Source organism: Vicia villosa, unplaced genomic scaffold (genome assembly GCF_029867415.1).
Source record: "Vicia villosa cultivar HV-30 ecotype Madison, WI unplaced genomic scaffold, Vvil1.0 ctg.002549F_1_1, whole genome shotgun sequence".
NCBI lineage: Eukaryota > Viridiplantae > Streptophyta > Magnoliopsida > Fabales > Fabaceae > Vicia > Vicia villosa.
In genome coordinates this window covers 40,313-52,000 of record NW_026705965.1, presented here as the reverse complement: position 1 = coordinate 52,000, position 11,688 = coordinate 40,313, and the positions used below count along the sequence as shown (strand labels likewise).

Sequence of the window (11,688 nt, the reverse complement as noted above, 5' to 3'; positions counted from 1 at the left end):
AACCAGTTCATCCCCAGGATTACATCGAGTTGTTTCAACGGAAGGCACACTAAGTCCATCCCGAATTCCCTACCAAAAATATCAACCGGACAATTCAAGCATGCGGACGAAGTAGTTACTGACCCCGACGCTGGAGTATCAATAACCATACTTCCATTTATTTCAGATATTTCCAAATTCAACCTCTCAGCATAATCCAAAGAAATAAAAGAATGAGTTGCTCCAGTATCAATAATCGCAACTAAAGGTGTGCCATGAATAAAACACGTACCTTTAATTAGTCTATCCTCCGGAGTGGTTTCCGATCCAGTCAAAGCAAAGACCTTCCCTCCAGCTTGGTTCTTCTTCGGTTTAGGACACTGTGGGCTAATGTGACCCTCTTCACCACAATTGTAACAAGTCACAATCTTCTTCTTACAATCAGCGGCAACATGACCCACTTCTTCACACTTGAAGCACTTCTTCTGATTCAGCTTGCACTCATTCCTACGGTGTCCGACCTCACCACAGTTATAGCACCTGACAAAAGCACTGGAGTCTCCCCCACTAGGCTTCTTCCAACCACCAGTCTTTGGATTACCTCTACCATATGGCTTACCCTTATCCATAGGCTTCTTCCCTTTCCTGTCAACTAACTCGCGAGAGTGAGATGACTTCAGCTTGAGATTATCTTCCTCGAAGATCCTACTACAGTCCACCAAGTCTACAAATCTCCGGATTCTCTGATATCTGATACCCTGCTTAATCTCATCGCGGAGACCGTTCTCGAACTTGACGCATTTCGAGAATTCACTAGCTTCATCATTGTTGTAGTGGACGTAGTACTTTGCCAACTCAACGAACTTCGAAGCATACTCTGGTACTGTCATGCTACCTTGAACTAGTTCCAGAAATTCAATTTCCTTTCGACCCCTTACGTCTTCAGGAAAGTACCTTCTCAAAAACTCTCTCTTGAACACAGCCCAAGAAATAGCCACACCATCAGCTTCCAGTTCAGTCCTGGTAGTCAGCCACCAGTCGTCAGCCTCTTCAGACAACATGTGAGTACCATACCTCACCTTCAGATCCTCAGCACAATCGATGACTCTGAAGATTCTCTCGATCTCCTTAAGCCACTTCCGAGCACCTTCAGGATCATGCGTGCCCTTGAACAATGGAGGATTGTTCCTCTGAAAACTGTCCAGCTGTCTGTCAGCACCGATCGCAGCTCCATTGGCATTTCCTCCCATCACACCAGCAATCATGCCCAGAGCCTCAGCGATAGCATCATCATTTCTTCCTCCTCTTCCAGCCATTGTTCTGCTTAAATCACAACCAATTTAATCAGAACAGAAGTATCGACAGTTAACTCTTACTAGTCGCATACACAGGAAAGCAAAACTGACACTAAGACTCTGGTCATAATGACCGACTATGCTCTGATACCACTATTGTAACACCCCTTACTAACCCCGCGGCAATTTTAAAACAATTATTTAGAGTACATGAAATAAGGGTGCCACAATTCATAATAAACAATTATCATTCAGTCATGTCATGCATTCACTGAGGTAATCATCATAAATTAAAACGTTTCATGTTCACACAGCGGAAATTTATCAAAAACGGGCTAAGTTTAACATCTTTAAAACTTATCCTTCAAAACATCAAAACATAACTAGAGTCATAATCATATACTCTAAACAATCGCACCCCCAGTGTTACAACTATCAGAGCATGACACCTGACGCTACTAAAACACCGACTCATGAGCTAATCCTCACCGAGTCGAACAACCGCTATCCTCAATCTGAAAATGACAACATGTAAGGGTGAGTCTCATCATAATTAACAAATGTTATAAGGTTATAAAGCCATAACACATCACAGTTGTATCATTCACCCAATTGTTTCATAAACAGACATTTAAAACAATCAAACAACAATCAACACATCATCAACATTTACAACACTGGAATGCATCCAATCATGTTATAAATTATGCATATGTATGAACTGACACTACGCATGTGGTACCAACATCATCAAATGGGGATAACCCATGACCGATCCAACATCGTCCAAGATACGGCCCTGCCAGCACAGATTCCACACGATGGGAATCATGCCCTTCACTGATCCAACACACCCTTATGGATACAGTATCCTCAATGAACATGAATGAATGCAACATATACAACATACTTCTACCATCATCATCATCAATCATCAACATCATCATCATCATCATTCAAGTATGTTCATATATATTAACATCATTCAATCACAATTCCATAATCATCATATACAAAACATACACGTATTTGCATCAATCATCATACTCAATAAGAATAGCATACATGTATTTTTATCATTCTAAAAACCAATCAATCATCATCATATAGATTATCCTACAAGGTTCGTTTAGCTCAAAACGGCGCATCAAACGGACCAACGGTTAAAAAGTTATGCATCTTTGAACTTTTAAAATATCTCAAAACACCAACAGCACGCGGCGCCATCACCAGTTCGCGGCGCGCACTGAGCGTCCCAAAAATTCATTGGCTCTCTGCCAAGCTGTTCGCGGCGCAAACATCCACACGCAGCGCGAAACGAGAAAAAGTTACGCCTTTGCGGCGCGACCTGAGCGTATCACAACTTCCTGGCATTCTGCCCACCTGTTCGCGGCGCCACCCTGTGCATTCGGCGCGAACCGGCGATTTCAGAAACCCCAACCTGCAGAAAACAGCATTCTATGCATTCCAAACACACCCAATTCATACCAATACGAACCTAGAGAAATAGAATGCACAAACAACACAAAAATACGTCTCATAATACACCAATTACACATCACTTGAGACCATAACAACGCAGACATCATAGATTCAAACATAGAGATCAAACATCATACAATTGACTCAATCCCTAAACCTATCATATGACTCAATCGACCCGAATTCCACATCTATTCAATATTATCAACCCCTAACCCGATAATAGATGATAATCAGATAAGTCCCCCCTTACCTTAGACAAATTTCTTGATTCTTGGTCTCTCCCTCTACCGTTCTCCTTCACGTTCCTCGTTCCTCAGACTTCTGTTCTTTCACGTTCTTTCTTTCTTCCCAATTCCAATTATTTTATGAAAATAATAATAATATTAGTAAAGGGCCTTCCTATATCACACCCCCCTTTCACTATTTCTCACATGGCCCAAATGCCATAAACCATTATTTATTTATTATTTTCACAAAATCCTTAATAATTCTAATTATTAATTCAATATTCTTGATTAAATTAATATTAAAATTATACGGGCGTTACAGGTGTCCGTTTAAGTTGCGTGCCACTCGGAGGGTTGATGATTTGTGGCGGTTAACCGTAATTTGTGGAATGCATAATCATGCCTTGGATCTCAAGTTACACGGGCATCCAATGGCGTGTCGTTTTTCCCGCGAAGAGAGGAATGTGATATCGGACCTAACGATAGTCAAAGTGGCGCCTCGCAACATACTTGCCGATTTGAAGCGTAAGAAACCGGATAGCGTTTCAAATATCAAGCAAATTTACAATGAACGGCACAATCTCAAGGTTTTGAATATGGGCCCTCGGTCGGAAATGCAACAACTTTTGAAACTACTAGGCGATAACAATTATGTTTCAAGCTTCCGAACCTCCGAGGACAAAGTTACGGTGCGTGATATTTTTTGGACTCATCCCGAAAGTATCAAATTATTCAACACATTTCCAACCGTTCTTGTCATGGATTCGACGTACAAGACAAACAAGTATAGGCTTCCTCTTCTAGAGATCATCGGTGTGACCTCGACGGACAAGACTTATTCGGTGGGGTTTGCTTTTTTGGAGTGTGAAAAAGAAGACAACTTTACATGGGCCTTGGGAATTTGCAAGTCTTTGTTAGTTGATCAAGAGGTTATGCCAAACGTCATTGTCACCGATCGGGACAATGCTTTGATGAATGCGGTCGATACCGTCTTCCCGATATCTACCGCTTTACTTTTCCGGTATCACATAACTTGCAACGTGAGAAGCAAGTTGAAACCCGCGGTTGGGACAAAAGATAGGCCGGATGAAAACGGTAAAGTTGTCAAAGCCGGTGTTGTGGTTGATAGGATAATGTCGGCATGGAGGGGAATTTTGGATGCATACTCCGAAGAGGATTATACCAAGAAATTGGTACACTTTAGGTCTTTGTGTGGTTCCATTAAGACTTTTTGTCATTACGTCGAATCCACCATTCTTGACAAAGTTAGAGAAAAAGTCGTGTGCGCTTGGACAAATCGGGTTAGACATCTTGGTTGCACCACGACTAACCGAGTTGAATCCGCACATGCGGTCTTCAAGAGGTGGTTGGGTGATAGCAAGGGAGATTTGTGTCGCGGATGGGACACCGTGAACCAAGTGCTTGAAAATCAACACAATGAAATTCAAACATCGTTCGGTCGGAGCAAGACGGTTATGGAACACCGGTATAAGGGCCAAATTCTATTCTCCCAATTGATTTACAACATATCTCGAACGGGTTTGAATTTTTTGTTTCATGAAGCTAAGCGGTCGGAGACCACGGGGACGGATAGTTCATTATGTGGGTGCATCATTAGAACTACATATGGCCTTCCGTGTGCTTGTATACTTGCAAAAAAGAAAAAGTTGAATTCACCCATACGCATGGATGAGGTAGCCGACCATTGGAAGAAACTTCGTTTTGATGATTTTGACCCGCCGAAAGAAAATGACTCCAAAATCACCATCTCCGACGAGTTGGAAGTGATAATGGAGAAGTTTGCTAAAGAGGACGACACAACAAAAATGCACATAAAAGAACAATTGCGAAAGATCGCATTTCCGGAGACCACCAATTTGAAACTGCCATCTCAACCGGTTAAAACGAAAGGTGCACCGAAAAAGTCCAAAATTACACAAGATGACACGTCAACATAACGATCTCCTTCCTATTTTGAACATGTGGATGCATCGTTCCCGGAAATTCATGAGACACCGAAGTCTAAGTGTAGTGGTAACAAAGGAGCCCGTATTTCGAAGCCACCTCGCACACCGCCGATCAAAAAATCACCAATTGTCTACATTGATGAGATGCCACTTTTTATGCACAAATATATCGATAACATCGTTGATGTTGGCGGCGACGGCAATTGTGGATATCGGGCCGCTGCGGGTTTGCTCGGTAAAGGGGAAAATAATCACACTTTAGTCCGACGGGAACTCATTGCGGAGTTGACTTCGTATCGGGACATCTACGGCCGACTATATGAAAATCAAGAAAAGTTTGCGAAAATTCATGATTCACTTGTTCCATCACTTACCGGTATCGCTCCGGTCTCGAAGTGGATGTCATTCCCCGATATGGGTCATCTAATAGCAAGTGCCTATGATATTGTATGCGTCGATTTGACGAGGTTTGGACTAAGTGAGACTTTCTTTCCACTTCATAGTCGACCGCCATTAGACTCGTCGGGCCGGATCATATGCATCGGGTATCTACGATCGCGGCACTTCGTCCAAGTGTTTTTGAAACCGGGGTGTCCTATACCGGCTACTTGTTGTCAATGGACCGCACATCGTTCAAATGAGGCGGAGACTTGGCCGGATCCTTTCGTTTCAAGAATGGTGGAGTTTGAAGAAATGATGAGCCAAGAGCGCGAGCAAAATAGAGAGCGGTCGAAGGACGTGCCTATTTTGGACTTAGGATCCACCGATTGGTTCGGTGAATTTTAGTTCGTTCCGGATCGTTTTTGTTTGTAACGATCATTTTTTGTATGTATTGTTGTTTATCATGTAAAATCGAACCGATTCAATACATATATAATATAAGTATGTTTTATGTCATCTTTGTGTAATTTATGTTTAATGTCAATTTCATTTGTTCAATTTACACAACACACTAAGCAATCAACAAAATGCAAAGTTTATGTCTGTTTCTGCATAATTCGGAAATGAACTTCTGAAATATGCTTGTCTGCCTCCTATTTTCGGAAGTTCATTTCCGAAATGTCCCCTGAGGCAGGATAAGGTTTGTTGGGCCATCAATGCTCCAATAAGTCTATAAATACCACACACTCTTCTTCATCCTCTTCACACCACAAAACACAAATGACACAAACCTACCCCCACCTAGCATTCGTCTACTTTGAAACCGGCTACCCGATGCCGTTCCAATTTTGCTTCTCGCGCGACACGCTGTTTGCGGAGTTGATACCGTCGCTCAACACGCTTTTGCGCTATCCCGAGAATCGAAAGGTTGTCAAGCTTGAGTACCGCTCGCCATCGCTTAACGACGAGGGAGGCATTAAGTTCACACCTTTTGAGATCAAGAACGACGAAGATTTAGCAGTTTTGTGGACAACGTTCGACCGATTTTCTTCGAAAGGCCCGATCGAGTTGGACGCAAAACTTCAAAGATCGGCGGACGACGTAATCAAAATGTTGACTCATCCCCACCTACCCGTGTTCAACAATATGTAACTTTAATTTTCAGTAATATTATCGTTGTAATCTTCACCCGATTAAATAAAGCGAATCGTTGTTGTTTTCCATTTTTCTTCTGTCCAGACATAAATTCGGAAGTTCATTTCCGAATTTCTCCAAGGGGGGTGCGTTCGGAGATGAACTTCCGAAACACCACATTTTCTAAAAATGTAACTTTATTTCGGAGATGCATCTCCGAAATCAATATTTTATATTAAAAAAAACACGTTTTCGGAGATACATTTCCGAAAACACCTTTTTTTCAAAAAAAAGTACCTTTTCGGAAATAAACTTCCGAAACAAGGGGTAGTGTTGTAAATTCACCAGGGCTGAGCAAGAAGGTTAGGAGGTGGGTGAAGAAATTTTCATAATTTAAATCAAAAACCGAACAAGAATTGACATCATGTATCTGAGCACATTCGTATTTTTTTTCATAGAAATCATAACATTGTTTAAATATAATTATTTTGAACCCATGAAATTTATTCAAAGGATTAACGTACAAGTGTGTTTTAAATATTTGTGGTTACTAGTATATTGTTATTGACTTATACATGACATTCATAATGAATGAGAAACTAGCAACCGTTACTACGGAGGACAGTACGGAAGATAAATGTATCTTAATTTTTGAGACGAAATGTCCGGCATGTTGTCTTTGAATTTATTAAAAAGGACAATATCCAAGTATACTAAGCCTGACACACAATAACAAAATTGTGTTGTTGAAAAGAAGAATGTTCTCTCATGGACCTTGATCAAGTCAATGTTAAATTATAGTCATGCAATGTTAAATTATAGTAATGCACCATTATCATGGACACTTATCAAGTCAATGTTAAATTATAGTAATGCACAATTATCATTGTGAATGTACACATTAATGTCCAATGCAAATTTCATAGACTAACTTATGTTTTGTCATTGCTAGAGCTAATATCACTAAGCATATGCATTACCTGTTACAAAAGCATCTACAATTGCAGAATGGAAAATTTAACTCGAGTTGGCAAAAGATTTACAGTGTTATTACGAAAACATGGGAAAAAAAACTAATTGAGTTTACTTGTTTGCAAACAGTCTCATCGCTTCGAATGGATATCAGATCCTTAGCATGTTTTATATGAAAATTGTGTCATCCAGGTTAAAAACTAAAATAAATAACAATAACATAATTTGCTCACTGCTACATGGATATGCTTGCAAGTCTTACAACTTCACCTGCAGTAAGTTGTTTGCGAGACATATTTCTAGCTCCTCCATTTGCAAGTTCAATTCAACAATTCCCAAAACTTCATTATGTTTTAAGGAAATGAGCCATCAATAAAGCCATCCAATCTAAGATTTACACAGGAAGCGATCATATTGATCCGCCCAACCAGCATCATTAAACTTCACCTCCCAGCGATTGAGGGATCATATTGACCTGCCCAACCAGCACCGCTACCATCAGCACTATTTACAACTGCTACTCCATTGCTGCCACCAACTGGCACCATAGATTCTCCTACTTGACCAAAAGCCATCTGACCATGAGCTCTCCCGTAGGGATCGAGAAAGGGACCATTGCCATCTACCGGGGGAGCAGCTCCATACATATTTGATGCTGTTTGCATAGTATGAATCCATCAGAAACATATGCATGATATCATATGAAGAGACAATAACGTACTGAAGGAAGAGACTCTGACTTACCATTTATTCTTTTCTCAGCATTCAAAATCTCAGATCGTAACATTTCAACTTCTCTTGCCATGGCTATTACTTTCTTCTCTTTCGCTTTCAATTGATCTACTAGCTCGACATTTTTGCTCTTTTCATAGTCGAATGTGTCACTATTAGCCAAGAAGATTTGAATATTTACAAGATTAGTTAGCAAAAAAGGAGATGAAAATTTAAGGCAACAAACTGAGACAAAGAAAGTATGCAACATGATGCAGAAGAGGAACAAGTTATTCAAAGATTTCAGGCATATAGTGGTACTCATGGATAACAAAACTGACTTAAAGCACAAATTGATAGATATTATAAACAATATCATCGAACCCTCATATGATTCAGGAGCCCTTCATACAAGTTTTGATCTGATTTTTCACTCCATCTCACACTGGTTTCACAATAGGAAACTCAAACTATTATGATATCCATTACCCATAATATCCACTTCAAAGATAACATGCCTTCAGTGTTTATAACAGTGGATCGGCAAAATCCAATATGAGAAATTGCGGTTAGTGTTGAGGGTAAATTGAGGAAGCCGCAAAACCGTTGAAATAAATAATTGTATATAAAATAAAGCATGTTGCACACAAATAAAAGCTACATAAACAGAAAACAAAAGTGTCCAACATAAAACTCAAAAACTCAATAGTTCAAAACAACTAATAAAGCATGATGCATAGATAGCTACATTGCTGCAGAAAGCCAGAAACATAAATTAAAAGTGACTTAAAGGAGATTAAGTGAAATATGAAGTGAAGAGAGACGATGGAGAGGCAGAAGCGGTTTAGTAATGAGAGGTTACCTAGTAGAGATTACACAAGCCCCGTATCATCACCAACTCATCCTTATTTTATTTATAATGTTTCTAAAAATATGTCATGTGAAGCTCACATCATATTTTTAATGTTTTTATTAGGGGGAAAAGCACAATAACAACAACTTCCAATTTGTAAGCCATAACCTCTATCACCAATATGCAAAAAAAGCCACCACTATAGCATTGGTAGCGGAATTCCAATTGTGTATCGAATTTTGTCATGGTTGCTCCAAATTTCCGATATGTAGTCGAGGTATAGCGGCACTATACCGGTTATTTAACAACACAGCATGCCATATCTTAAAATTGAATGCAGACATATCCCATTAAGCTTAGAAAGTTCCAAGAAAGGAATAGAAACTATATAATAGTCTGTCAAGAATTTATGTATCGTAACTTTTCTATTACCATACTCACCATTGATAAACTAACATGAATAAACTTCTTAGATGGTTTCATATTTCTGTATGTTAAGGAAAGGGATAAAATATGCAGTATTTGCTTATAGAAAGAAGTGTACTTCTATGTTCATTCTCATGGTTGGTATAACTACTATGATTATCAAATCAAGTTTCAAATCGTGAATTAGAAGACCAGCTCTGCAAATCGTGAATCGAATCTTGTTATGAATCAAAAGATACATTACCAATAAGAAAATGACATTTCAAAGTAAAAACAAGTAACATAGCAAAATTATAAGCTAGTATATCACGCACTCATCCGTCCCACAACGAGTGACCCATTTAAAATAAAATAGTGTCCCAAAATGAATGACCCATTTAAATTTTCAATACACTTTTTCCAATTCTACCCTCTAATTAATAAAAATTTCATCATTTCCAACACATGATAAGGGGGTATTATAGTAAAAACATTACTCTCTCTTACTTTTACACATTTTTCTTTATATGTGTGAAATGGTCAACTGGGTCACTCATTGTGGGACGGAGGGAGTACTGACCTAGAAATAATTCGTGAATTAGAAGACCAGCTCTGAAAATCGTGAATCGAATCTTGTTATCAATCATGAGATACATTACCATCAAGAACATGACATTTCAAAGTAAAAAAAAGTAACATAGCAAAATTATTAGCTAGTATATCATGTACTGACCTAAAATTAATTCAAGATCCAAGTCATAAATTAAAAAAACAACAAAATAAAAGCAAGGCCATACAAAATTGACAAAAATTGTCTAGCTACACTAAAGTTAGGTAGCGATTCATTCTCATTAGAATGAATCAGAATTCATCATAGTGAATCACAACTCAAGATGAGATTCATTTCAAAAGTACATAGACACTGGGATTCTTGTCGATTAGATCTAGTTTTGTATCAAATCAAGATGTACTAGCGCAAGTTTTAAATAACGGTCGCGATCACGTAAAGGCTTTCACAATTTCGGTCGGTTCAGGTGTTGCGAGGCTAATTGCGGTTGTCGCGATGTAAATTAACCACAATTTGTTCTTTATCACAAAAAAGGTGAATAAAGGTATCAGTATCGACACCTGATACCATTTTTCCGCGGCTGTTTTCGCAGTAATGAACCATTTTTTAAAACCTAGTGTATAGTCAGATTCCCATAACCATGATAACAACTATAACAAACATAATAAAAACAACATTGGGCAGAATCAGTAGCATGATCAGAAGTTGCCAATATGCTATGTGAAAACCCATGTTTTCAAATAAGTGATTCGACCATATAATAACAGACTTAACTAAATACATTGAAGAATTGCTATGCCAAATACTGTATAAACTTGGATACTCACCGAATCATTATATGTTCTTGCATTAACCCCTCAAATTCAGCCTGCAAATCAGGTATCCTTTCAACATCACCAACAACCATCTTCAACTCCTGCCTCGCCAACTGAATTTGCGACCTCAATTCCTGCCTAGAACCCGCCAAACTCTGCGCCTCCAAATGCGCCTCTTGAAGCTCCTTCTTGACAACATCACCACCTCTAATCTCAACCTCCATTTTCGCCATCTTATCAAGCAAAACCCTAATCTGAATATCACTCTCAGTCTGAGTGCTTCTAATGTGTGATTTTATCTTTTGCACATCTTGTGCAGCATCAACGAGTGCGTCTCTTAAGGCTCTATGTGTGATCGATAATCTGTGATTTTCGCCGGAGATTCGCTCGATTTCGGCTTCTTGATGAGCGAGTTTGTTTTCCAATAGTTGAGGAGGATATGAACCGTGACTGTGCCTCATTGTGAAAGAAACTTGAAATTATGTAAACATCGAAACCCTAATTGAGGAATGGTGATGCAGAGTGGAGCTCTGATCTTCGGTGATGCAATGCTTTGGTGCGTTGCCGGAGAGTTGAGTTCGGTCCGACTCTGATACAACAAGGGGCAACAAAACGTTTTTCTTTTCTTCCAGAGTTGCTGTTTATTAATTTAGGGTTTAAATTTATTAACTAGTTGTTAAAATGAAATTGTTTTCCTTTTCTTTTTTAGTGATGATAATCGACCTCTTTTTAGTAAGTGGATTAGGTTTGAGTTTCTCATTTGAGTGACAAGTGCCTCAAATCTTACTTTAGGTAGCAATTCGATCCATTAGGGTATGTTTGGATATCACAAAATGAACGGAACGGAATGGAATGGAGCGGAGTGGAACTGAGCGGAACGAATTTATCATTCCATT

General features: G+C 39.2%; 1 protein-coding gene across 1 annotated transcript; it reads right to left on the bottom strand.

Annotated features, from left to right (window-relative positions):
* Positions 1–7,452: 7,452 nt before the first annotated feature.
* LOC131639180 (protein FLX-like 4) lies at positions 7,453–11,451 on the bottom strand. The gene is made up of 3 exons (XM_058909685.1): positions 10,805–11,451; positions 8,185–8,324; positions 7,453–8,095 (listed from the first exon to the last, which is right to left on the bottom strand). Exons 1-3 carry the CDS (start codon positions 11,251–11,253, stop codon positions 7,884–7,886), a joined length of 801 nt encoding a protein of 266 aa, XP_058765668.1. The 5' UTR covers positions 11,254–11,451; the 3' UTR covers positions 7,453–7,883.
* Positions 11,452–11,688: the final 237 nt, after the last annotated feature.

What these genes read in the sequence shown, in the direction of transcription:
- LOC131639180 (XM_058909685.1), bottom strand. Translation starts at nt 11,253, where the DNA reads ATGAGGCACAGTCACGGTTCATATCCTCCTCAACTATTGGAAAACAAA. An exon ending in CAAGAACATATAATGATTCG is followed by an intron (nt 8,325 to 10,804) that starts GTGAGTATCCAA and finishes CTTGGCTAATAG; the next exon opens with TGACACATTCGACTATGAAA. An exon ending in TGCTGAGAAAAGAATAAATG is followed by an intron (nt 8,096 to 8,184) that starts GTAAGTCAGAGT and finishes CTATGCAAACAG; the next exon opens with CATCAAATATGTATGGAGCT.